Source organism: Chenopodium album, chromosome 7, assembly GCF_948465745.1.
Source record: "Chenopodium album chromosome 7, dcCheAlbu1.1, whole genome shotgun sequence".
Lineage (NCBI taxonomy): Eukaryota > Viridiplantae > Streptophyta > Magnoliopsida > Caryophyllales > Amaranthaceae > Chenopodium > Chenopodium album.
This window is the reverse complement of record NC_137840.1, coordinates 5,793,308-5,818,471: the sequence shown is the minus strand read 5'-3', so window position 1 is coordinate 5,818,471 and position 25,164 is coordinate 5,793,308. Positions and strand designations below refer to the sequence as shown.

Sequence of the window (25,164 nt, the reverse complement as noted above, 5' to 3'; positions counted from 1 at the left end):
CTTGTCATTCCAAAACAACACTTACCAACCGAACGAGGGTAGTGGTGGCTACGCCAAAGCGAGGCATCACTACCTCTTTTAGGAGCGTAATGCATATCGAGTATGCAAGTTGGTTTTGGTTGTACTCAACGATATGAGTGATGGAGTCCTAACATGTCGTGGCAAAGTGAATAAATTATTGAAAGAGCATTAGATGCGACGATTTATTCAACCAAGAGTGGCTTGGAGCCATTAGCAAAGCGTTTCTTACCTTAGGAGATTTTGTGTTAAGACAAGCCAAAGCATGCTTAACCACTCTTTGTTTCTTCGGATCTTAGAATCGACTTATTCTCAGCCAAAATGGGGACAACTTTAAATGTGTGAATAAGACGTTTGAAATAAGTTTGATTAAAAATGCATGAATTCAATCTTATTTAAATATCATGAATGGTTTTGCATTTCAAATTCTTTCAATTGTAGAATCATGTCTTCAAATAACTCAAACATCCAATTCTCGTTACGCTCAATTCTCGACAAGGAGAAGTTGAGTGGGCCAAATTTTCTTGATTGGCAAAGGAATTTGCGAATTGTTCTCATGCAAGAGAAAAAGGAATATGTCCTTGATGAGGAAATTCCTGAGGCTCCCAATGAGGAGGTGACTCAGGCTGCCCTATATCGATGGCAAAGTGTCAATCGAGATGTCAAATGCATCATGTTGGCCACAATGTCTCCTGAGCTTCAAAAGACTTTCTTTGAGAAGGAGAAAACTTTTGAGATCATTTCTGATAATCAGAATGTGTTTCAAGAGCAAGTCCGAACTGAAAGGTTTGAAACCCACAAGCAGATCCTTGAGAGCAAACTCAAGAAAGGAGAGCTAGTCAGCCCACATGTACTCAAAATGATAGGATTGTTTGAGAACATGAGAAGGCTTGATGCGGGGTATTCAACCGAGATGGCAATTGATATCATTCTCCACTCGCTGCACAAAGGCTATGATCAGTTCAAGATGAACTATAACATGCACAGCATGGAGAAAACCCTCACCGAGCTTCATGGTATGTTGAAGCAAGCAGAGCAAACGCTCAAGGATGAGGGGAAGCATGATATGCTCATGATTAAAAAGGGCAAGCCGTTTAAATTCTCAGGCAAGAAGAAGAAAGGCTTTAAGGGGAAGGGAAAAAAGAAAACCTTTCCGCCTAAGTCTAAAGCTACCAAGGATAACAAAGACAAGAAGGTAGCGTCTTCTAAATCTGATTCCGAATGTTTCTACTTTAAGAAGAAGGGACATTGGAAGAGAGATTGCCTCAAGTTCAAGGAAGATAAGAAGAACGGAACCGTTACTTCTGAATTAGGTATATTTGTTATAGAATTTAACTTCACTAGCTTAGCATCATGGATATTAGATACTGGATGTGGCTCACACCTTTGTTCCACTTCTCAGGGACTAAGGAACGCTAGAAGGCTAGAGAAGGGAGAGGTTGAACTCCGGGTCGGCAATGGAGCCTGAATTAGTGTCGTATCCGTAGGAACTCTCAATTTGTCTTTTCCCACCGGGCTAGTTTTGGAACTAGATAATGTTTATTATGTTCCTAACATTACCAAAAACATTATTTCAATTTCGGCGTTGGACGCCAAGGGTTTATAATTTCGAGTAAAAGACAATGAATGTTCGTTTTATCTCGATAATGTTTTATTTGGTATTACACATTCTAAAAATGGTCTTTATGTGCTTGATTTAGAAAAACAAGTTTATAATGTGAATAATACTGACTAAAGAGCTAAGACCATAGAGTCAAACCAAACTTAGTTGTGGCATTGTCGTCTTGGCCACATTAACATCAAACGCATTAAGAGACTTCTACAAGAAGGTGTTCTTGACTTTTTCGATTTAGATACGTTTGAGAATTGCGAGGGATGTTTATTAGACAAGATGATTAAACAACCATTCTCCAAGTTGGGAGAAAGGGCGGGAGACTTATTAGGTCTAATGCACACTGATGTATGTGGACCAATGAGCTCCACCACAAGAAATGGACACCGATATTTTATCACCTTCACAGATGACTATAGTAGATATGGTTATGTCTACCTAATGTCGCATAAATCTGAATCGTTTGAAAAGTTCAAAGAATTTCAGAGTGAAGTTGAAAATCAGCTTGGCAAGAAAATCAAAGCCCTTCGATCGGATCGAGGTGGTGAATACTTGAGCCAAGAATTCGATGACCATCTGAAAGAAAAGGGTATACTTTCAGAATTGACACCTCTAGGAACTTCACAATGGAACGGAGTATCCGAAAGAAGAAATCGGACCTTGTTAGACATGGTACGATCAACAATGGGTCTTAGTGATCATCCTATCTCGTTCTAGGGACACGTACTTCTAATTGCGGCACTAACACTGAACCCTGCACCATCAAAAGCTGTAGAAAAGACTCCATGGCATAACCTTGTTTTTAGGGCAGGTTCAATCTCTTTTAGGTTGGATTTGTACCTTCATCCTTGAATATCTAGTCATGGTTCCAGACCATTATGAAGTTAGCGATCTCATGGATCGTGAAGGGGTGTAACCTTCATCCTATGAACGGCTTACAAGTTCCTAAAACTTGTTGGCAACTCTTTTACTCTAGCTTCCTTCCCTTTGGACGCCACCATGCTTAAGTGTATGCTCATAGTGGGGCTCAAGTGTGGGATGCTTGAAATATTCCCTACAGTTTTTTGGCGACTCCACTGGGGAGGATTTCTATTTTAATTCCTAAAATTTATTTTGGCAATAATTTAGAATGAGCGGATGAGATTCGAAAATTTCTAAGTATTCATGTGCGTAATTTTGATTAATATTATTGGCATAAGCATAAAAAGGTCCGTATTGGATACACCATCTGTAATGCGTTAAAAACATAGGCTTTTTACACGTAGGAAATTTGGGAAATATCCCTTTTTCTGAACCCATATGTGTTCTACATATGGCCATAACCCTCTGGGAATTCACACTCCATTTACCCAATTGAACGCTCCTGGCAACGAAGGGTACATCTGAGTTTGTGAATTCACCAAACCATGGAGCGAATTTAACTCGCGGGGTCCCATCCACTCACGCCAACCCTTCCAAAGGTAAGGATTCTGCGCGGTGCATCTGGACTCATAACCATGGACCCTCTTTGACTAACCCTTATCCTTGAGCTTTAGAGAACTAGAGCCATAGTTAGGTTGCAAACTCATTGCATCATATTGTGACTATTTGACTACTTGTGCATTATTTGCTTGTGCATACTTACATGTGATTAAACTAACCGTTTAGCTTGACTTGTGTTAATGAATATGCTTAAATGAAATAACCAAGAACTAAAAGACTTTGCTTAATTAATTGATTAATTAATTTGAGCTAATAAATATGTCTAAAATCGAGTCATAGTTCCTTTGAGTCAACCCAGATTTTTATTCCCATATACTGTAGAAACTTCATCTTGTTTTGGTCATATACGGAGGTCTAGAATGAATTACGAGTCTTACAAACTATGGATCTGTAGCCCCGGGTTTTAGCTTTCATTTGGTGTTGGTTTAGTCTAATTTGGAGTCACAGATAAAACGTTATGACTAAAGTACTACAACCTATCCAGTTTAGTGCACATACGTGAAGTCTTAACTTAGTCTTTGTTTGAGTCTAGTCACATAGTTTAGTCCCATGGTCATAACACGAGTCTTGAACATATCACTTACACTCACAAATATTCACACACTTTTGCACATACTCTTTTCACACCATGATCATGTCTTAGGTTCATGCATGAGTCGTATTTCCTTCATTTGAGTTGGGGGTCTACTTTGTTCCTAAATTCTTCCACATCTCTCCATCTACATCATATTTCCACTCTCCACATGCTTTCTTTATACATATCATTACCCTCATTATTCCATAATCTTTTTCAATCTATGCATGTTGTATCGAGTTTGAATCAAATAATTAATAATAAACATCCATGACTTCCCTTTCCGCAGCACTTGATAAAGGAGAGAAGGACGATTAATCCAGGACAACACTTTTGTCCAAGTACTACTTTTTGATAAGCCTATTTGACAAAAGATAAAATCTAAGAAGAAAATGGCGTCTCTGGAAGAAGTCAACTAACTTAGGAAAGATGTGGCTAACATGACTGAAATGATGAAGGCTATGGCTCTTCAAATCAATGACCCTGTGAAACAACAACAAATGGAGCGAATGCAAGAAAGCTTGAGCAAGCTCTCTAATGACTATAGGTTCAAGGGCATTAGCTCACAAGGGGTCTTAGTGGACAAGGAACTTCTTCCGCAGAAGTTCAATGCCAATGACATCCCTAAGTTCAAGCCAACGGATAATCCTTATTTTCACTTAAGGGCTTTTGAAACTATAATGAACATTAAGGGAATTGATAGGAATATTTTTCACTATTTGTTCTCACTATCTCAATAAACCGTTTGTCAACATTGGTTCTTTTCTCTTGATAAAGAAAAGACCTCTACTTGGGATGGAATAATAAACACTTTCATAGATAGATATAAGTGCAACATTCAAGTTAAAACAGACCATAGACAACTTGAGATGCTAAAGTAAAAAGAAAACGAAGAGTTCACCTCTTTCTTTAACAAGGGAGGGAAACTTCTGCTTATATGGTTGAAGTCCCTACTGAAAAGGAGTTTGTAAGGATGTTCATCAAGAACCTTCAAGACAAGTATTTAAAGCATTTGAAATATCAACATAATTTGAATCCTTTCAAGGTTGTCTACAACATAGGTATTGAAATTAAAGATGACCTTGCAAAGCAAAAAGCTACTAATAATTGCAACAACAGTGGATGGAAAGGAATGAAGAACGACAATCCTTCTTCTTCTGAAAACACCCACTCTAGCAACAATGTTAGTACTTTGATCTCAATGAAGTCTTAGCCATGGATAACAAACCAAGGATTAAAAAAACAACTAAGGAAAGAGTTCACTCCTATTGGGATGAGCTATGATACTACCTTTAATCGACTCCATGCCAAGGGACTCATTACTCCCATTGGACCTATCCAAGATCCCGCACCTGAGAAGAGATTGCCTAGTTGGAACCCAGATGCACATTGCAAGTACCATTAAGGTAAAGGTCATACTACTGAGAGTTGTTGGAAGGTAAAAGAGGCCATCCAATATTTAATCGATAATAACAAGCTTCCCATACCTCTAGCTGCAAGAAGAGCAAGTGATGATAAAGCGCAAGACAAGAGGCGAGCTTTGATGACAAGATTTCGTGACCTCTTTTTCTATATTTTTTTCCTATCCCCATTAAGTCTAGCATAGGCACCTTTTATTTCCCATTAGATTTATGTTGTAGAATCTTTCTTTTCTTTTTAATAAAATGAGCTTTTATTTTCTTGCATATGATTATCGCATTGCATTAAAAAAAAAAAAATCATGTCGAACTAAGCATAAGGTATACTTATGATTAGAGGCACCCCTTGTATCCATATCATATTACCTTTCACCTTTCAAATATACATAATCCTTTCTTGATAAACCACTTTGAGTCTCGTCTAACGATAGACCTTTCTTTCTTAGACCCACATCTACCTAACCTTGGGATGGGATAGTGCGCAATTTATGCAATTTTCAAATAACAAAAGCTTGAGTAATTTAAAAAAAAAAATTAAAATAAGCAAAAAAGATAAAAGTGTGCAACAGGGCAAGTGTTCTAATGTCTTTGATATGAATATATCTTTAATATGAACACATCTCAGATTGCGTCTCTTATCGAGTGCTAGGTACCGTGCCTGAGAAACATGAATGCCAAGTGAGTGATAGACCGCATGATCGGGATTGCCCACACTGATCAAAATATAAAATGATGAAGCAAAGAAGAGAGAGCAAAAATTAAAAAGAAAGAGTTCAAAAGTGAGAAACCTCAAGCATAATAATACAAAGATTCAAAAGCAAGGTTGCACACCTTGGGGACTTATCTAGGGTCTTGAGCCTTTATCCTCTTCTCCTTCTTCAACCTTTAGCCTAACCACGTTACAACCCTCAAAAGCCTTCTTTGAGGTGAACACATACTTGTGCGAGGTTCGGCTAGAGCTACGTTCGGCCTAATTCTTAACGGATACGTAGGCAACTTCATATTGAGGTGCGGTTGTAATAAAAATACATTCACATTCATGCATGATCATATGAAGGGATCTCCAATGCTCATCCCTATCAATTTAGAGATAGATTTGGGGGCTTGATCCCTACATTATTAGCTTACCTAGCCTTAGAGTCACCATCATTTGACTCATCTTAAAATATTTTTCCATACACTTAGCCTTTGCAACTTAGACTTATTGTCACTTTCACACACATCACAGACACATAGACAAATAATCCTTCCCTTAGGAACCTTTTGTCGTGATATTTTAACACAACATTTGAAGCATGCCTTGTTATATCAAAATCACTCATCCCTGTAATCATCATCGCATCACAAAGTATGAAGTACTTAGCCTCCGTGCCTAAGTTACCTAAATACTTTCATCATCAAGTCAACAATTGAGATAGCCTAGGATGAGTTAATCCTTACACTATGAGATACAAGGTCGACACATACATTTTACTAAGATCATTAAATATGCACTACTCAAACACTCACTTTGATTGTTTTTCGCATCTTTCTTTTTCTAGAGAAATTAAAGTCGATACCCTCCCAAAAATGACGGAAATTTTTTGCTTTTCTGCATTTTGAGACAAGCACATCACAATACAATGCACACACGGGTCATGTACGTCGAGTCATATCATCACCGACCTTGATTCGAGTCTAACACATGTGTCAAAACACATTAAGTCAACCTCAAGTCAATCAATCACATTGAGTCAAAGCAATCACAGTGAGTTGAATAGAACCAAGCCTTAGGTCAACCCTAAGAAAAACATGAGCAAATTCCTATAGTCCAAAACATAGTTTCAGGTACACAAAGAGGCAATTTGAGAGCAGAAAAAGCTCTGACTTGGATTCAAGCACAACGTAACACGATGCACCCCAACACAGCTTGATACACCTTGGCGTAGTGCGATGCTTCTTGACGCAACGTGACAGAGCTGTCGCTAGGCGACAGTGTTCCTATTGCGCGATGGATCTGATTCGCTCGCGTTAGCCTTCAATGGTCTCACAACTTTGATTGGTTAGTCCGCGACTAATCCATTTGAGCCTCTTAATGAGCATTTAATTGGTAATCGGCCCGATTACAACTTGATTGAGGATTGGCTTGATGACGATCATATCAAATGAATAGCTTTAAATTACACCTTTGATTAGTAGTCAGCCTAATTACAACTTGATTGATGATCGGCCTGATGATGATCGAATGAAGCAGATTTGAAAATTGATTAAAAACATTTGACTAGTGATTACTTATAATCACAAAGAATTCCTAAGATGGAAGATTTCTACAAACCAATTTGAATAATTTAATGATCCTAGATATGGCTCTTAAAATGAATTTTCCAAAGATGGAAAACAAGATTTGAAGGCTCAAGATGAAGAAGCCTTTGACAGGAGGCTCTAAGATTAAAGGGTCTCTCGCTTTGATTTGAGAAGGGTGGTTCGAGATGAAGCGGTCTTCGATGACTTTTGCTAATATTGTGGAAGTTATCATTTGATTTGAGAAGATGGCACGAGATGCCCGATCTTCGACGACTTTCGCTAAGATTGTGGAGGTTGTCATTTGATTTGAGAAGATGGCGCAAGATGGGCGATCTTGGACGGCTTTCGCTAAGATTGTGTAAGTTATCACTTGATTTGAGAAGATGGCATGAGATGGGTAGTCTTTAACGGATTGCACTAAGATTATGGGGGTTATCATTTTATTCGAGAAGATGGCACGAGATGGGCGATCTTCGATATCTTTCGCAAAGATTATGGAGGTTGTCACCTAGATTTGAAAAGAACGGTTCGTGATGAGGCGGTCATCGACAAAATTTGCTATGATTGTGAAGGTTGTCACCTTTATTCAAGAAAATAGCTCGTGATGTAGCAACAATTATAGATGATGTTCCCTAGGATGTGGAAGATTGTCACAACAAAACTGAGGACCGTTACAAGAAGAATGGTCTTCGACGGCGTTCCATAGGATGTAAAGATTTGTGACAAACAACTAAAGATGGCTACAAGCAGCGGTCTTCAACGATGGCGTTTACGAGGCACTGTGGAGGTCATCACAATAGCATGCCACAACGAAAATGGGTTACCCCAGAGACGTGTGCTTCACGGTGCAAGATACGCGTTTCTTAACTCTTCTATATGTTTAACTAACGCTAGTTTGCAGGTATTGGCGTTACAAGAATGATTAGGGTCGTAGAACGCTCTAAATCTTTCTCCGTCCCTATCGCTACTTTGACTTTCGTTTTCGAAACATGCGTTTCTCCAAACTCAGTCAAAGTAGGGGCTTCTGTAGACACCTAAATGTGTCTCCCAAAAAACCAAACCCAGTTATGAATATCTTTCACGTCATTTTATTATCAAACAAAGTGAAAGTGTGAACTTGTGATGCGGTTGTTTTAATAAAAAATACTTCATTCTGTTTTCGAAAATATTCCTTTTATTACTCTATTTATGAAAATAGCCAATCCAATTTAGTTTGGTCCATGATATGGGTCCAATAATAGTGTAGTTGGATGCAGCTTTAAAATACCTTTCCAACGATATATTATAAGCCAAGTTCTGATGAATAATGAGGAAGTTATGGCCAAAATACTAAACTGGGCACAAACCAGGTTTTACCTACGACCCAATGATCATGTGGAGGGTCCAAAGGTTTAATCCTATTCCTAAACTAATTAGAATTTAATTAGAAACTTCTATGATTTTCTAAAAGATTTTTATTATCCTTTTTGAAAAGATAAAATTAAAGAATTTGAAATTGAATAAAAACTTTCCTTTTTTTAAAATTTTCCTTTTTTATGTCCTAATTCTATTCAAATTTAAAGATGTTCAAAGACAGTCAAATATAATTTTCATGCCTCATAATTTTTATTCAAATCTTATATGGTTGGATAGATCTTGAAATTATCTTTTCAATGATATATTATAATATTAATTCCGAGCTATAACGAAAAAGATATGAAAAAAATACGAAACTATATCCAAAACTGACACCGTTCCACTATTTCGGCCATATCTTTTTATCTATAAATTTTTTTAATTTGATTCTAATTGGTTTGGAAAGTAGACTTCAAGATCATTCCAACTACATGTTAGATGACTTATTTGGACTTTTGGAGGAAAATATGTGATAAATACAATATCTGCAAAAACTGTTGACTGACGAGTTTTATGTCGATTTGAATTCGGATTCTTTTCTATTCCTTCGACCCTCTTTTGTCCTTATAAATAGAGGTCATATCACCCCTTTTTCAATCATCAACAATCACCAATCATCTCTGTTCTCTCTCTAAGATAAAGTTTATACTCTCTCTATTTTTCTAAGCCTAGTTCTTTTCAAAATACAATATTCCTCATTGACAAGTTCTAGACACACCTATCCAAGTTCGAAGTTGCCTTCTCCCTAGAAGTGAAAGGTTGATAATTTCCGAGGGTTTAGTCCCATACAATTTCAATTATTTAAATTAATTTTTTATTTATCATTTTCATTGAAGTTACTAACGTGTGTATTTTGTTATTAGAAAGAGATACGAGGCATCCAAGTAAGTTATCAATTTAATTTTTTTTTTTGTTATAGAAATCATGCTTTAATTATTTTAATTCCTAGTATCATATTAGGATATGTTTATGATTTCTAGTATCATGTTTAGGGTATTAACTAAGATTTCTAATATCATGTACGTCTCTAGTATCAAGTTTAGGTTACGTCCTATTTCTACTATCATGTTAGTATTATGTTAGGGATAAAGCTTTGATCTTTAATGCTTAGCGACATGCTAGGATTTGTTATTAATCTTGTTAGTATCATGCCTAGGTTCTTGCTAACATTATTATGCTTTATTATTGTGTTGATAATTGTTGTTATGTTGCGTAATATATTATCATTGTTATTGTTTGATCACACCTTTTATGCATGTTCAAAGGGAATTTGTACTTGTAATCACACTTAATAAGATAATTAATAATATTGTTTAGGGATAATATGATTATAATTCAAGAGATCGCCAATAATAGATTTGTTTGTGCATTAATCTTCAACCAACATAGATTAAACAGGTTTAGGGTTAACCTATTGATTGTATATTAGTCAGAAAGCGCACATGAATATGATAAGAATAAAGTAGAGACCTGTTTTTAGGGCAGGTTCAATCTCTTTTAGGTTGGATTTATACCTTCATCCTCGAATATACAGTCATGGTTCCAGACCATTATGGAGTTAGCGATCTCATGGATCGTGAAGGGGTGTAACCTTCACCCTATGAACGGTTTACAAGTTCCTAAAACTTATTGGCGACTCTTTTACTCTAGTTTCCTTCCCTTTGGACTCCACCATGCTTAAGTGTATGATCATAGTGGGACTCAAGTGTGGGATGCTTGAAATATTCCCTACAGGTAGGATAAGGTCCTACTTTGTAGCAAGTTCAGTATGGAACTTGTGAGTAAAGGTTTGAGTATAATAGGTTGTAACTTGTGTGTTTTCCCTATTATAGTGAATTGGTTAGGTTTTGGAAATCCCTTAGAAGGTTCAAAGTTTTACTTCTAGTTGGGCTTGGAAGGTTTCCTCGTAAAATATTATGTGAATTGCAAGTTCCTTTACATTCTATTTTTATATTCCGCAAAAGTACACACTAGGAACTCACATACAATTCACCCCCTCTTGTAGTGTTCGTCTCAACTAACAAAGTTCATCTGATCTTCTCTTAATGAATTTTCATGGAATTGGGCTTATCTTCTAAGTCTAAGAAGCTCTCTATGGTTGCTTGGTACAAAATATGTGCTTCTATAGAGGCTGGCTTGGGGTCTTAATCCGGTGTGAAATCTAATGTAATTTTAAATGAGATTGATATGGCTAAGCTGTGCTGGAGGTCCACTCTTTTGATAACTTAGCTTTCTAGAGAGAAAGTAGAAATGAAGTCTTGAGATGCATTAGCAAATGCATCTTCAACAGAACGTGGGTATGGGGAAAACGGAGTAGGACCCAATTGTCAGTGTAAAGTGATGTAGCCTAAAAAAAAAGGAAAAGCTTGTATACGGGTATATGGTATAATACAACATTGTAATACTAAATTTCTTTTTACTTTTTGTTATTTTTGACCCTTGAATTAGTTGTTTGACTCCAATGTCCTCATTTTCTTTTTTACTTTTGACAGTCAACCCAATTTTCATGGTTTACCATTTTTACTCCATTTTTTGTTTCTTGAGGAGGTAAGTTCAGAGAGGGCGGGCAAGACTTCATGATTGAAAATGGCAAGGAAGATGCTAGTGATGGAGGATCCGATCTTAACAGACCGTACGGAGGACTGTGATGAGCTCTTCGGTGGTGGTAGCGACCGCATTTTTGGTGACGATGTCGATAACAACGCTACCATTGAAGACCAAGTGGAGCACGATAGAGGCGACGAAGATGAATTGGAGTTTGCTTTAGACGCATTGCTAAAGGAGGTAATTGTTAACACATTAATTCGTAGCTTAGGGTTTACTTAAAATTTATGAAAACCTAAATTATAACAACATAATTAAAGTAAGAGGAATAAATTAAGGGACTTTCTTTTTAGGCTTTAATAAAAAAATAAGAGTAACAGGGGAGTGAGTGAGGAGCTATTTTGAAGCACGAATAAATGACAATTGTGTATATAGAATTAATTGTAGTTGAATTAGTTGTAGCTTTCTCAACCCAAGTAGGACATACGAGTGTTGTCAAGTGTTGGAAGATACTTATATTAGTAGAACAAACTCCATTCTCTAATTACCAAAAAGTTGGATCTTTAGGGGCTTTCTTCTGTTATTTAACATTCATGTTGAAAGGAAAGTCTTGCACTGAATACAAAGCAATGACAGTAATATTTGAATATATTAACACAAGATAGAATTGAATTATTTATTACTCTGAAAAAAGAAATTAATAAGTAGAACCTGTAATAGTTCCATATATTTGATTTATACTGGATGCAATGCTTGTTTAAAGTGTGTTATTGTTTTAAGTATGTAGCATACCAATTTTTGCAGCAGGGATTATTTAATTATTGAACAGTTTTTCTGTTAAAAGTAGAATTATCCTATACTTGGTGTTAATGTATAGATTATTGATTTGGTGGAATAGGTAAATGTTGGAGAAGAGTCCTACAAGACTCCTACGAAAGGGAAGAGTACGGTGGCTATTAGTTTTGAGATCGAGGAGTTTGCAAATGTAGAGGTTTCTCTCCCCCCTCCTAAAGCTGGAATGGTCTTTGATAGTTGGAAAAAATTAGATGAATACTTTCGGAATTACGGGAAGCAAGAAGGTTTTGGGGTTGTTCGATCTAGTGGAACCTTTGTGGGAAAAGGTGTTAATGTGAAGGAGAAGAAGAGTGTCACATGGACATGTGAGTGTTTTGGTATGCCCGGTAGGAAGAGCAAGTAAACCGGTCCCGCCTTTGTCTCGGATTCACAAATAGGTGAGGAACTTTGTGTTAAAAGGAAGAGTAAAAAAGTTCAATGCCTGGTGAAATTATATGCAAAGGTGAACGAGGGTGGTGATTGGTTAATTGATAAAGCCGAGCTAGAGCATAAAGGTCACGCACCTACACCGGGGAAGTCCAAGAACATTACCAAGTTTAGGAAGAAGTTCTTGACGGACAACCCGCATATACTTCGACAAGTGTTTAATGATCGGAAGGCGGGTGTTCCAGTTGCAAAGATATACAATTGTATGGCCCGCCAACGAAATGGGAGGGAAGAGATGCAATTCACCCAAAAAGATTTGCATGATGAAGTAGCGAAGCAAAGGAGAATTATTTTTGAAGAAGGAGATGCGAAGGCAATGTTTGCCTACTTGAAGAGGATGACGGATGACAACGAGAATTTTTTTTACACTCATCGTGTCGATGAGTTGGGTAGGCTACAAGATGTGTTATGGGTTGGTGCTAGGAGCCGGGCCGCGTATGAGGAGTTTGGAGATGTTGTATGTTTTGATTCGACGTACTTGACCAACGAATATAAGCTTCCCTTTTGTAATTTCGTGGGTGTGAATCATCACGGGCAAACCATTTTATTTGGGTGCGCTTTAGTTTCCCGCGAGACCGCAGAAAAATTTGAGTGGGTATTCTCTAATTGGTTGCGGTGTATGGGTGAAAAACAACCAATTAGTATTCTAACGGATCAAGATCCGGCAATGAAGAAAGTTTTGAAGTTGATTATGAAAGGAACCACTCATCGATGGTGCATTTGGCACATAACCTCAAAATTTGGTAAGAAACTTGGGAAGCATTCTGATTATGCCCAACTTCATGATGATCTTGAGAATGTAATATATGATAGCCTTGATGTTGAAGAGTTTGAGGCTAATTGGCCCCAAGTTATCAAGAAACATGGTGTTGAAGAAGATGAATGGCTACAAGGTAAGTGTCGAAACACAATATTTTTCTGTCCATTCTATGGTGTGTATGCGTCAAATATGATCCTTTATGCATAATTATGTTATACTTGCATGTAAGTTTGTTGTGCATATTTTTTTTCTAAAGTTGCAGGATAGGTTCTTGTGCATATTTTGGGTTAAACTTGCAGGTCAGGTTCTTAATACATAATAATGTTGCATAATTTGGTGTTGGGTTTGTTGCATACTACTATTTTTTTTTTGTTTTATTGGTATAATTTCGTTTAAGAAAAGATACTTATGCCTATTAATCTTAAGTCTCCTGCCACACCAGAAGGTAGCCAAATGTAATACCATTTTGTTTTTGTTTGTTTGATTGTGAAATATTAGTTTGTAGGTTAGAATGGAGTAAGGGTTTATAGTTATGCACCCCTTCTTTATTGATGCAAGGTTTATTTATTTTTTTTAAAAAAAAGGTACAAAAATTCTGGTAAGTTTCTTTGTATTTTTAGGTCAGGGTATGGTTCAGCACTTGCCCTTTAATCTGCAGTGGTGCATTTGCTTATAGTTATTCACTCAAAAGTTATGAATGATATATATTTTTGTTGTTAGGGCTGTATAATGAACGTCATATGTGGGTTCCTGCTTTTGTGAAGCATTTGTTTTGGGCTGGGATGAAAACAACTCAACGGGTTGAGAGTATTCACAGGTTTTTCGATGGTTATTTAAGTATGCATACTTTATTGTCCGAGTTTGTTGAGAGGTATTGTGATGCTTTGGAGGTTAGATGCACTAGTGAGAAAAGGGCAGATGACAACAATGACAGGTTTTTGCGTCAAACATACTCTGATTTTCCGGCTGAGTTGATATTTCAAAAGATATACACGGATGCCAAATTTAAGGAGTTTCAGCGTGAATGCAATCGTACTATGTATGTGAGTGAGATTCATAGGACACATGTTTCAGACAATGTAACGGAGCATTTTGTGGAGGATTGAGTTTGGTATAAGCCTAAAAAATCCAACAAAGAAATACCGTCAAAGAGAAAAAGAGAGTATAAGCTTGTGTTTGACAGGTCAACGAAGGAAGTATCTTGTGAATGCCGACATTTTGAATGTCATGGGATTATTTTCCACCATATCATTAGGGTGTTCGAGAGGAACAACTTCTATGAAATACCAGACAAGTACATTCTTCGGAGGTGGAGGAAAGACGTGATACGAAAACACAGTCGGGTTAAGGTATGCTACCATGACCCGGATAAAACTGAAGAAGTGTGTAGGTACGACAAAATGATGGTGCGGTTTGGTCCTTTGTGTTCGAAAGCATCGGCTCATTTAGAAACTACTTCTCTTGTGATGCAAGCTATGCAATTAATTGAAATGCAAGTAGAGGAAAAGATAGCCATGCTTGCAAAGAAGAAGAAAGGTGAAGGTGTCTTGGGAACACCTTCTTCTGTGTGTGCTGAAAAGCAAGCAACCCCCTCCACTCAAAGACATGGCAGTTGCGAAGGAGGTGAAGATGTTCCTTCTGTTCATGTGAGAGATCCTCCTATACCAAAGAGGCCTGCACATCGGACCACGGATTCTAGGTACAAGTCGTGCCTTGAGAAACCAAATAAAGCAAAGACAGAAAGGACAATAAGGGGAAGAACAAGAACAAGAACAAGAACGGTTCTCAATCCCAAGTTACACCACCTCCACCAGTCCAGGTAAATATTTATTTATTTGGTTACTTAGAATGGTTAATTATGTATGTAAATTTCAGTTTATGTTATATGGATTAATGCAGTAGGGGTCTTACTTGGTTTGTATAATGTCTTTATTTTACCTAATTTTCTTTTACAACTAACATGGTGTTCCTCCGCAAAATATGCAACATATGGTTCCATACATTCCTCACTGTGTTGGTGGGATTTAAATGTTGGATGGGGATGGATCAATTGGGTACTTTACAACCGTTGAAGGTAGAGGTCAGCAGTACTATGGTTCCCAAATTTCTCCTCGTCAAGGTTATTACGTTCCGTATCATCAATTTCCTCATGGTCAGATTCCTGTAGGAGGTTGGCAGACCCCTACATCGCAACTGTCAGCTGCATCATCACAACGTGGCTACATTACCATACTTCCTCGTCCGCAACCTCCTATGACTCCTCCGCCACATTCATCACAGAGGACCTAGTAGAAGGAAAAACTGACTCCTTCATAGACTATGATGTTTTGGTATCTCGTACGTTGGACATTTGGACTATGCTGGTATGCAAAGTCCCCAAAAAATTTTGATCCCATTTGATGGAAAACTAATTTTTTGTAAAAATACTCCTGTGGCCACCAATGTTGTTGGCTAAATTGATGAAGCATTTGTTCTGGTGTAAGCTAATGTTAGGAAAAAACATTCTGACCTTGTGAAATCGAAAACTTACTTAGATATTGTGAAATTAGGCTAGCTAACTCTTACATCTTTTAAGTGGGATTGTTTAACTCTGAAATGAACTTTTGGTTCTACTAAATGGTTCTACTGTTTAAGTTTCTGTACCACTGCAACAGTGACAGGTACAACTGAGTACGCAAGTGATCCATTTTGGGTTGTGTGTGTTAACATTGAATTGTACCACCAAGATATAGAAGGGGGGGGGGGGGTACGACTAAAACATCCTAATGTACCACTGCATATAGATTATGTACGATTATTATTGATACTTGGTGAGGTACAGCTGAATTTTAGGAAGCTATCCCTTAAAGAATAGAAGTTACCACTTCATGGAATTTAGTTATTAATCAAGACAATAACAGTTCAAGTAAGGTACTTTAGTGTTCCACTGAACAAAAAAAATGGTAAAGCTGTACTCTTTTTAACGTACTTTGATTATTCTTACTTGAACCATGTTAGTTTCCTAAGCATTTACTGTTGTGGCTTTGGGTTGGGGTTGGGGTATGGGGTAATATTTTTTTTTTTCACATCCTTTTTTAGGCTTTGGTTTTGGAAGTTGGTGATCCACATAAACTTTGTTTTTGAGATTAACCTTAGAGTTCATACAATTTTGCTATAAACATATAAATTTTACTTTGGCTCCCAAAACCATTTGTACTCTCAAATTACAAATTAAAACTCACATTACGAATAAAAATTAACAACATACTATCACAATGTTACCATACATAATTAAATCCTAAACCTAGCACTTCCACTGCTAACGATAAAGAGTAGTTACCATACATAATCAAACCACACTATTCATTTTATAAGGTACGCCATAAAGAGTACAATGGCTGCAGTTATGCCAACCTTGATACACAAGGCAATGAATTTTTCTACCTCTTCCATCCTTTGCCATATCATACGAAAGCCAGCCGCATTCGTCGTTCGAATAAGGTCCTCTTCCTTCGCCCACTGCCAATAGTTGCAAGCTCTACACTTGTAGTAAGGCCTCCGGGGATTGGCTTCCGAAAGAGATATCCGAAACTCCGCTATTGAGTGACCACCACAATTACAGTTCTTTGCTGCCACCCATGTTATCCCGGTTTCGGAGTTGTTAAAGTGGGTTCCCCTTGCTTGGGAAGACCTTCCGATTTTACTTATAGACATATTTGACCTTGGATTGAGAATGTTTTGGATTTCTTAATTTGATGATGGTGGAAAGGGCTGCCGCCTATATATAAGAACAACATTGGCGGCAAAATTTTGGATGAAAATTTTCATTTTCCCGCTTCGAATTGCTATGTACTAGAAATGACAAGTCGGGCCCATTATTTTACTTAGGACGGTTCATATTCCACAATGATTCAATTTGATCCTCTGTAACAAAGTTAGAAATCATTGACACGAACAGCTTCCAAATTGTTTGAGTCAAAGATACGTTTTATATAACCAGTGGCTGTTGTACTTTACCAGTGGTTGTTATTGTAGTTCTAGTTGTACGTCAGTTGTGTGTACACCCCTTTTTTGTAAATAATTGATACGAAGAAGTTGTTACTTTAATTTAAAGACCAAATTTTATTTGATGGATAACATCTTTCAAACCTATATTTGCCCTAGAGTATCAAAGACTAATCCAAAATAAGTTAAACACACCGCTGATCCAGAATAAGATAAACACACCACGTACCCAAATGAAGATTAACAATACAAAGGGTTTTCGCTAATGATGTAATTGAACCCCAATCCAATCTATACTTGTTTTTTGTCGTCAAATAATATTCGATATCGAAATACTTATTTGTAACATGGTTTAAATAAAGATGTGATTAATATGAATTTTGGTTTAAACAAGTCGGTTTTGGCTTATTGGATTGAATTTTGGTTTTTGTGCCGGTACAAAATTTAATTTTGGATTGACTGTTGCATACAAAAAAGTTGCGTTAATTGCTATAACTAACAAAACATTATTATATTCTAATAAATACATTCCATGCTACAAACATGAATAATGAAAAAAGGGTTTGGTAACGGGCTTTGGTTAAATGCATAATTATATCTAGTGGTACCCTAGGGTATAAGAATGGTACCATATGAAGGGATTGCCATACTGAAGTGGTACATTCCGTCTAATGTTATTTTACTCATTGTCCATGATATCTTTCAACATATCAGTCGAAGTAATCAATATATCAGTTATATTATAAAAAAAAACTTATGTACAGTGGTACCCTAGTGTCGTTAGTGGTATCCTAGGATAGTTTAGTGGTACCCTTTTATAGGTTGGTGGAACAATCCACCCACTATTTTACTTAGGACTGTTCTTACTGACAAAAAGTAAGACATCACTGCTGTTAGTTGACTGTAATTGTAAGCATTACATTGAGATTGTAAGCATGACATTGAGGTTGTAAGCATAACATTGAGGTTATAATTAATTTCCTTCAACACAAAAATAAAACAATATACTAAAGAGGTTATATACCATGCTTAAGACCAATGAATATTTGACAATTACACATTTACATGTTTCAAAATATTTTCCTTGTCTTATCACAAGAAGAATAAACTCACTACTACTATTCCAATTGATATTAAATATACTTAGGGGTTCCATTCGGTTTTCGCTTGTGATCAAATAAATGAGCTCAAATTCAATACAATTTACCAATATGTTGTTATCTAAACCTACCAACTCCAAATTAAAATGGTTAAGTTTACAATCTTTACAAACTCAACATTGATTCTCAATTGACAAAAAACAACACATTATTATATTTCAAAACATAGTTCTTTGCCACCATTGGAGATGGTAGTGTAAATTGTTATTGCTATATTTTAACAATCATCAAACCATCCTCATATTCCATGCTATATTCACGAGTAATGCAAAAAGCTTTCGTTCAATGGCTTTGGTTAATGTAATAGGCCCGGTGGTACCCTAGAGTATATGAATGGTACCCTTACTGAAGGGATTGCCATCTACTATCTTCAGTAGTGGTACATTTCATGTAGTGATATCCTTGTCATTATAATTGGTACCTTGCAACACATCTGTAGAACTAAACTATGCTTTAATGGGAGTTGAACAAAACTTAATTACAGTGGTATCCTAGAATGTTTTAGTCGTACCCTATGATACTTTGGTGGATCCATCCGTTTCAATTCGTACAATTGTTAACTCTTAATGCGGTTGTATGTGTTGGAAATTGGTGTATCTTCCATTTTGTCTTTTTATCTTACTCTCTTTTTATTTTTTTATGTATTGTCCCATCGTAGTACTCCTATGTCAGTCATAGGTTTTCCTATCTCATCAGTAGGTTCTGCAGCTGAAGATTTGTAGTTGATTTGAAGAGTTTTTTTAATGGATTTTTATAATTTCCTTGTACTCGATTATTTTAAGGTTAGGCAAAAAAAAACTTTTTATATATCCTAGCATTCTTCAAGTATTCTAAAAAAAACCTTACTTTGCTTACCAAAAAATGGCAGAGCAAATTGAAGCATTATCCAGCCAACAACCGAACCGCCTCCGTAGTAATGTCACAACTTTACTTCGCGAAGAAAATCGTATAATAACATAAAAGTGAGGAAGGATAGAGTTGAACTCCCTACTAGTTGCTGATGACACTTGTCATGCTTTAAGTACGGATCTTCATACATGGAATCAATCATCCAAACCACATGTGCCTTTAAATCCAAGGCCAAGCAATACCAATGTTCTGGATTCTTCACGGATGCATCAAGAACGGGGACAAAAACCTGTGTCAACCATGATCAACTTTAATTATAAAAGGCTTAATAAAAAATAAATGACTTTCAGATGTAGTTCCCACAAAATGAACACATACACTTTGAATTTGGTCAAGAGAATAGCTAAGCAAAGTCTTCCCATACTTTTTCCCTAACACTTTAGGGTCATCTTTACCAACCATAACAAAATTCTACAGCCAAAACAAAGAAAAAAAAGGGTAAGTAAAATACTACAAACAAAATAAATACCAATAATGTTGATGAAGAAACTCTTTCACCAAAAAAAGTAGAAAAATAACTCACCGCATACGAAGGATCCATCATAATCCTTTTCCTCGTATGTTGTGATGCCCAAGTCTTCTTATACAAAACAGAGGGCACCCTAACATAATGATCTCCAACACGAGACCTCGGGGAAACAACACGATAGTAGTCCCTTTGAGATGCATCTACACCACCACAAAGAATTAAGTTTGGACCGGGCCTGCATATGGCACAAAAGATTAAAGTTAGCCCCTACATCACAATCATTTTTTTTTCATAATAATATAAAAATGAGTACATCATAACCCAAGTACAAACTACATCCTCATTTCACAGACAAATCAACTATTTGGAACAAAATAACTGTCATGCATCTATATAACTATACCCACAACGACCCAATACAGGTAAAATGATGAGTCTGACCGACTTAGTCTCATACACAAATGCAAAGCTGCACTAGCAAATCAGAGAAAATGTTTGCATAAAGGTGAGCATCAATTACTCATTCTCAGTGAAGCAACAAACAATTGCTAAGATTATACACCTATTGGAAGCATAAAAAGAAATCCATGATCAGAAAATTATACATCGTTAAGTTAATTACTTAACAATACAAGTCTAAGTGATTCTCTATTAGAATACAAGTTTAAGATTCCCACTAATTCTTTTGCCAATAGGTAATCCGATCTCAGATGCTTCCAGCCTCAAACAAGCCATCAAGAGTATTTCCATCTTCTATTAATCCACAAGAATTGCATCAACAACATAACACCCTAGATGCTAAGAATCTAGATTGAACTAACCAACACCTTACAACTTGGTTTGTTAATCAAGCAGCTAAATTAGGGTAGACAATCATAATTCAAGATACATATGTAGCATAAAATTTGTATCATCACACCTAAAAATTTAAGTACCTGTTAATCCATCACAATTCTAGCATTTGCTTCCATCATAAATCCATGAGCAGAAAATAAAACATTGATTTATGCAGCAAATTTAACATCTACTTACTCTGTATCGTTCTTCAACTCCTTCCACCCGCGGACAAAACACATAATCCTCTTGTCAAAGGGACTAAGCTTATTTGGCCTAGGTCCTTCCTCCAAATTGGGTGATGACCTGTTAGCAGAGTTATCATCAACACCTTTCTTTTTGGGGGAAGGAATCACTTCATCCCTTTGTCCATTAATCCAACCATTTTCATCCCTTCTTGATCCGGTACTCGCAACTTTATCATCCCTTGGTCCGGTACTCCCAGCATTTTCATCCCTTCCCCCAACATTTTGAAAACCCCCAAATTGATCAATAGGTTTTCCAGTCATCTTACTGACAAAGTTACTTAGGGCATTTCCAATCAAACCCTCCACAATGGCTTCCAGCTTTGATTCCAAATGACCTAATACCTACACATACACAACAACAATCTTAAGACAATTTAACCAAAATAGGTTAAGGGTAAAAAAGGACACTTAAAGTAGAACACTGAAGTGAAGACACTAAATAAATGAAGTGAAGACTCAAGTTAGTCATTCGGTTTGACTTAAAACACCTCAGTTAACACCATTTGGGATAAACAACGCAAATGGAACATTGGAACCACATATTAGCAGCTAAGGGTTGAGATAAATCAACAGAACTATCTGGATTTAAGTGATTACATTATTAACCTGCACAAGCAGTAAATGTTAAGTTAAGTGACTACATTATTAAGCTGCACAAGCAGTAAATGTTAAAACTATGACTTTATAATATGTATCACATCAAGGTAGTACACTCATAGTAGACCAATGAAAGTGACACAAAATAAATGAAGTCAAGAGGACTCAACAGAGATTAGAATTACATAAGAATAACACACTTAGGAACACAAACAACTAAAATTGCATATAATTCAAGACTAAACTTAGAAGACTCACCCGGTCCACAACAACATCTACGGAAGCCTCATTTCCTGAAACCACCGCCTTATTCTTAGGAACACCATCATCCTCCCTTGGTACTAGGGGATGTTCCTCCCCATAAGCAATATCGACGGCCTATCAATTAGAAAAAACTATTTACAAACAATGTTATAAAACCACAAAACATATAAAAATAATGTTGGTGTCTAACCTCAAGCTTGCCATACTCATTGCTCGACACCTTATCTTCAAGAAGAGCTGCCTTCACCTCAACACAGTTCCATACCTTCACCCTCGGGTAAACGCCCCACTGCACAAGAACTCGATGCAAGTGGTCGAGATAATAAATCTACAACCAAAAAAAAAAAAATATTGAGGCTATTTAAAATTATGAATTATAAATAACAGAAACCTCTGCTTCCAACCCACCAGAACACAAATTTTAAAATATGGAAAGTGAATAATCCTTTTAACACCAAAATATGTAAAGTTTGATTAAGGCTCACCATAATGAACAGAAAGCTACCCCCACATCCAGACCTAAAACCATCTTTCTGGAACTTCCTATGAAATCTGTTAGTCGTGTCGCATAGCCACTCAAAAGTCAGCGAACACCAGTCATACTTGACAGCCTCAGTAGCCACTGTCAATGCTGGTAGGAGTGACTTGGCAAAGTTTGAATTATTAGTGGTTGTACAAACCACTTTACCAAGAGCGACAAGTAGAAAGGCTACCATGAAATCCTCCTCCTCAACTTCATCAGCAAGGGGAATTGGTTGACCCGATTCATCCAACGGACATAATGCATCTGAAGCATATTTCAACGAAATGGTTTCTTTATTCGAACCGACACCGTAAAGATCAAAAATCCTTCTCATCTTCTCCACCTTCTCCTCATCATCTTCACTAACATCAAAAGGAACTTTTTCAGCACCCATTGGTAACCCAAGTACAGACCTCACTTGAGCGGGACCTAAGGGTAACACCTCACTCTGCCCAAACACCATCGTGCCATCAGGAAGCACTCTTGTCATCAACCAATAGCAAAATTGCCTTGGTATACTTTTCATGTCAATCTCTAAAAGACCTTGAAACCCCATTTGTGTCACTAAAGCACGTCTTCTTGAATCAAAATGTTTGACAGCTTCGCCGAAAGACTCGACTTTGCATACAATGTTGGGGTACTGCCATGACACAACAGCAGGGATTATGCATTAGTAGCCCACAAATAAAGTCAAGTGAAGAACAAAAAAAATACTCATATACATGCCCACATTCAAATTAGTTTCTAAAACATCACATCATACCTTTCCGACGTTCTCATGATGGGTCTTCAACACTGCCCCTTCCCTCACAACTTTTTGGCCTTCGGTTATTTCACCCTAGACACATACAAATCAAAAACCAATGTTATATCCAATTCTTAGAATATTAATTTGGTACAAATATCCTCTGTCTTGGTAATTACATATTCAGTATACCTTTGCCCTTTTCCTCTTCCGACTACTCTTACTCTTCATGAACCGCATCATCATCTTCATGAACTCAGAGGGTGAGCAGGAGTCCTCTTCAATGTCTTCATCAGTCTGCTCATCAGACTCATTGTCTTCTTCAGTATCTTCAACAACAACATTTTTAGACTTCTTCGGTAGCTTTGCCCTCTTGTTAGTTTTGTGCATCCCCTTCACTTCAGACCCCCCTTTCACAAGGGCCTTACCAGGGGCCTTAAAAGTTGATGGATCCTAAATGCCAGAAATGATAGAGAAAATTTCAGTCTTTCACCAATCACATTCAACTAATATATTAATACATACATAGAACACTCACCATCACATGTTTCCAGTTCTTCGATCGCACAAGTGTCTTCGATCTCATAATTTTTGCAGGGAATAATACAAACCTACTACTGCAAAAAAAAATCACAACAACTGCACTTAGCTTATACACAACAACCAATAGAGACATATCATGGATAAATGCTTCAACACACCCTAAATAATCAATATAAATCAGAAAATGCAGAAACAAACCTAAAAAAGGGCCTAGTAAAGGAATGTCATAATAATATCCAATTGGACTGTCATAATAATACAAAAGGCATCAGCATTCTACAAGTACTATCACAGTTACAAAAAGGTATAACTAAGATGTAAAGTTTGTAATTCATTAAAGGTGTCAATAGTGATACCACAAGTCTTTGGAGGGGTTCTAGTCCCAGCATATAGAACAGGAAAATAAATCATTTCACGGTGGCACTTAATTCACTCTCAACAGTAGTACAGGAAAAAGGTGTCATCTTCTATCAATAACACATATAGCTGCTTATCTACAGACTCACTCTCATCATTTGCCACAGAACATCTATTTGCACAAATTCATCAAAGGAATAACCAATAAAACGCAAAATTATTATTTTATTATGAACAAGGTAGCCCCTTGAATTCAGGTCACAAAAGCACCAATATACCACAATAGCAGATAAATAACTAATATCCAGCAAACCAAGAGGACAAGTACTTGTAAACCACACAGGATACTAAACAACATGATGACACTAGCTGCAAAATCCCCCATCAAATACAAAGGCTAAAATGCCAAAACCTAATAACCACCATATAGTAAGATAATTATGCACATCAGTATAAATAAAAAGAATCACCGGACTAGATAACCCACAAACTCCAATGACATTAGCACCCAACTAGACAGCCCACAAGATATGTACAACATTAATACTCTAGTACTCCAGCTGACAGGCCACACAGCAATCTCAGAACGCGAGCATGCACTTTATGTTCATAAATATTAATGGCTATGTGTACATGAATGGCTCCACACACAATGCTTGAGTAACGCAAGCATGCACTTTATAACACAGATAAATCTCACAGCAGCATTGTTGAAGATCTCTAACATGTTGAGATTTAAGGTTACAATTTCGACATGAAACCAATCAAACTCACAACAACAGATTTATAGCACTATCCCACCCAACAACACACACAGCTATCAATCAATTTTGTTTGTTTATTCACCTAATTACAACTAAAACATAATTACAGCATACTTTAATCTCAAAACATACAATCTAATCAAACATATACAACCAACACCATGAAACCAATTAAATAGCAATAAATACCCATAAAAATAAATCACGCGCACAAGAAAATTACAAATTCGTGGAACAATTCATGCTGTGAATTGTAATTGGGATTTTATGTAATTCTTCAACCCTAAAAAAAACAAATTTTCGAGGACAATTGTAATTGGGATTTATGTAATTCTTCAACCCTGTTAATGATTTCAAATATGAACAACACCACATCCCCCTAAAACCCAGAAAATACCCA

General features: G+C 36.7%; 2 protein-coding genes across 2 annotated transcripts; one reads left to right on the top strand and one right to left on the bottom strand.

The window, feature by feature from the left end:
• The first annotated feature begins 11,368 nt into the window (after positions 1 to 11,368).
• LOC145639928 (protein FAR1-RELATED SEQUENCE 5-like) lies at positions 11,369 to 14,473 on the top strand. Its single transcript, XM_081691247.1, has 4 exons — positions 11,369 to 11,566; positions 12,225 to 12,486; positions 12,559 to 13,500; positions 14,088 to 14,473. The coding sequence occupies exons 1-4, from the start codon at positions 11,369 to 11,371 to the stop codon at positions 14,471 to 14,473; spliced, it is 1,788 nt and encodes a 595-aa protein (XP_081547373.1).
• A 7,576-nt stretch (positions 14,474 to 22,049) lies between these two features.
• On the bottom strand, positions 22,050 to 23,522 carry LOC145640842 (uncharacterized). Its single transcript, XM_081692077.1, has 2 exons — positions 23,119 to 23,522; positions 22,050 to 22,995 (listed from the first exon to the last, which is right to left on the bottom strand). Exon 2 carries the CDS (start codon positions 22,909 to 22,911, stop codon positions 22,207 to 22,209), a length of 705 nt encoding a protein of 234 aa, XP_081548203.1. The 5' UTR covers positions 22,912 to 22,995; positions 23,119 to 23,522; the 3' UTR covers positions 22,050 to 22,206.
• Positions 23,523 to 25,164: the final 1,642 nt, after the last annotated feature.

Bases quoted from the DNA above. Each gene is read 5' to 3' on its own strand.
- LOC145639928 (XM_081691247.1), top strand. From the start codon at position 11,369: ATGGCAAGGAAGATGCTAGTGATGGAGGATCCGATCTTAACAGACCGT. The intron at 11,567-12,224 runs GTAATTGTTAAC...TTGGTGGAATAG, and splicing joins TAGACGCATTGCTAAAGGAG to GTAAATGTTGGAGAAGAGTC. The intron at 13,501-14,087 runs GTAAGTGTCGAA...TTTTGTTGTTAG, and splicing joins AGAAGATGAATGGCTACAAG to GGCTGTATAATGAACGTCAT.
- LOC145640842 (XM_081692077.1), bottom strand. From the start codon at position 22,911: ATGGGGTTTCAAGGTCTTTTAGAGATTGACATGAAAAGTATACCAAGG.